A 788-nucleotide genomic window follows, 5' to 3' on the forward strand; every position below is an offset into this window, starting at 1 on the left:
CCCTTGAATCCCGTAAGACTCGAGTTTGTGGAGCAGCGGGACGTGTGGGACCCTATCAAATGCTTTTGAGAAGTTGAAAAATATGGCACCCAATATGAATCCCTCACGCTTGGCTTGGGTTAGGCTGTCCATAAACACGAGCATGTTTGCCACACAAGGGCGGTTTGGGAGAAATGCGTGTTGAGCTGGAGATATCAGATAGCTGAAGGTAAGGTGAACTAGGATAGCTTGCTTCAGAATGCGTTCCATCACCTTGCACGGCACGCTAGTGAGGCTTATAGGCCTATAGCTGCCAGGCGATAGATGGTCACCAGTTTCGTAGATTGGCGCGACAATCGCTTCCTTCCAGGCAGAGGGAAGGCGGTCTTCGTCAAGCGGTCAGGGCCAGGGGATATTCTAGCTTCGCACCCGATTAGAGGTAGTCGATTCATAAATTTCGAAAATTAAGTTGTGATAATAAGGGACCCTGAATGCCTTAGCAATAGAGAGGCATGCTGTAGTCAGATCTAAAGCGCTTGTCCTAGTACGAGTCTTTTTGAGCATTCGGGACACTGAGTATATGATGATAGTCTGCCTGAGCAGACAGAACAGGGATGACCCGCATATCCTTACTTGTCACTTATGGGACATGCCGGATAGAGCCGATTTGTCGGCGACTTTAAATTTAGAAGTCGTTGTCATATCTGCCAGTCTACTCTTGGGTAACTGGCACACGTCTCATGCTTTCGGTTCAAGAGACGTCGAAACTGGCCAAGTTATTTTCGCCGTTGAGTTGCTGATGGGGCAAT

At 48.5% G+C, this 788-nt stretch overlaps 1 protein-coding gene across 1 annotated transcript in view; it reads left to right on the plus strand.

The window, feature by feature from the left end:
- Positions 1 to 184, plus strand: part of T265_10748 (hypothetical protein) — a gene marked incomplete at both ends in the record, with an annotated part of 8,736 nt that extends 8,552 nt beyond the window's left edge. The window contains one exon of the mRNA XM_009177213.1: positions 37 to 184. Coding sequence (XP_009175477.1) covers positions 37 to 184 — 148 coding nt within the window. The remainder of the gene's footprint in view (positions 1 to 36) is intronic.
- Between the last annotated feature and the right edge of the window lie 604 nt (positions 185 to 788).

This window comes from Opisthorchis viverrini (genome assembly GCF_000715545.1).
Source record: "Opisthorchis viverrini unplaced genomic scaffold opera_v5_403, whole genome shotgun sequence".
Taxonomy (NCBI): Eukaryota; Metazoa; Platyhelminthes; class Trematoda; order Opisthorchiida; family Opisthorchiidae; genus Opisthorchis; species Opisthorchis viverrini.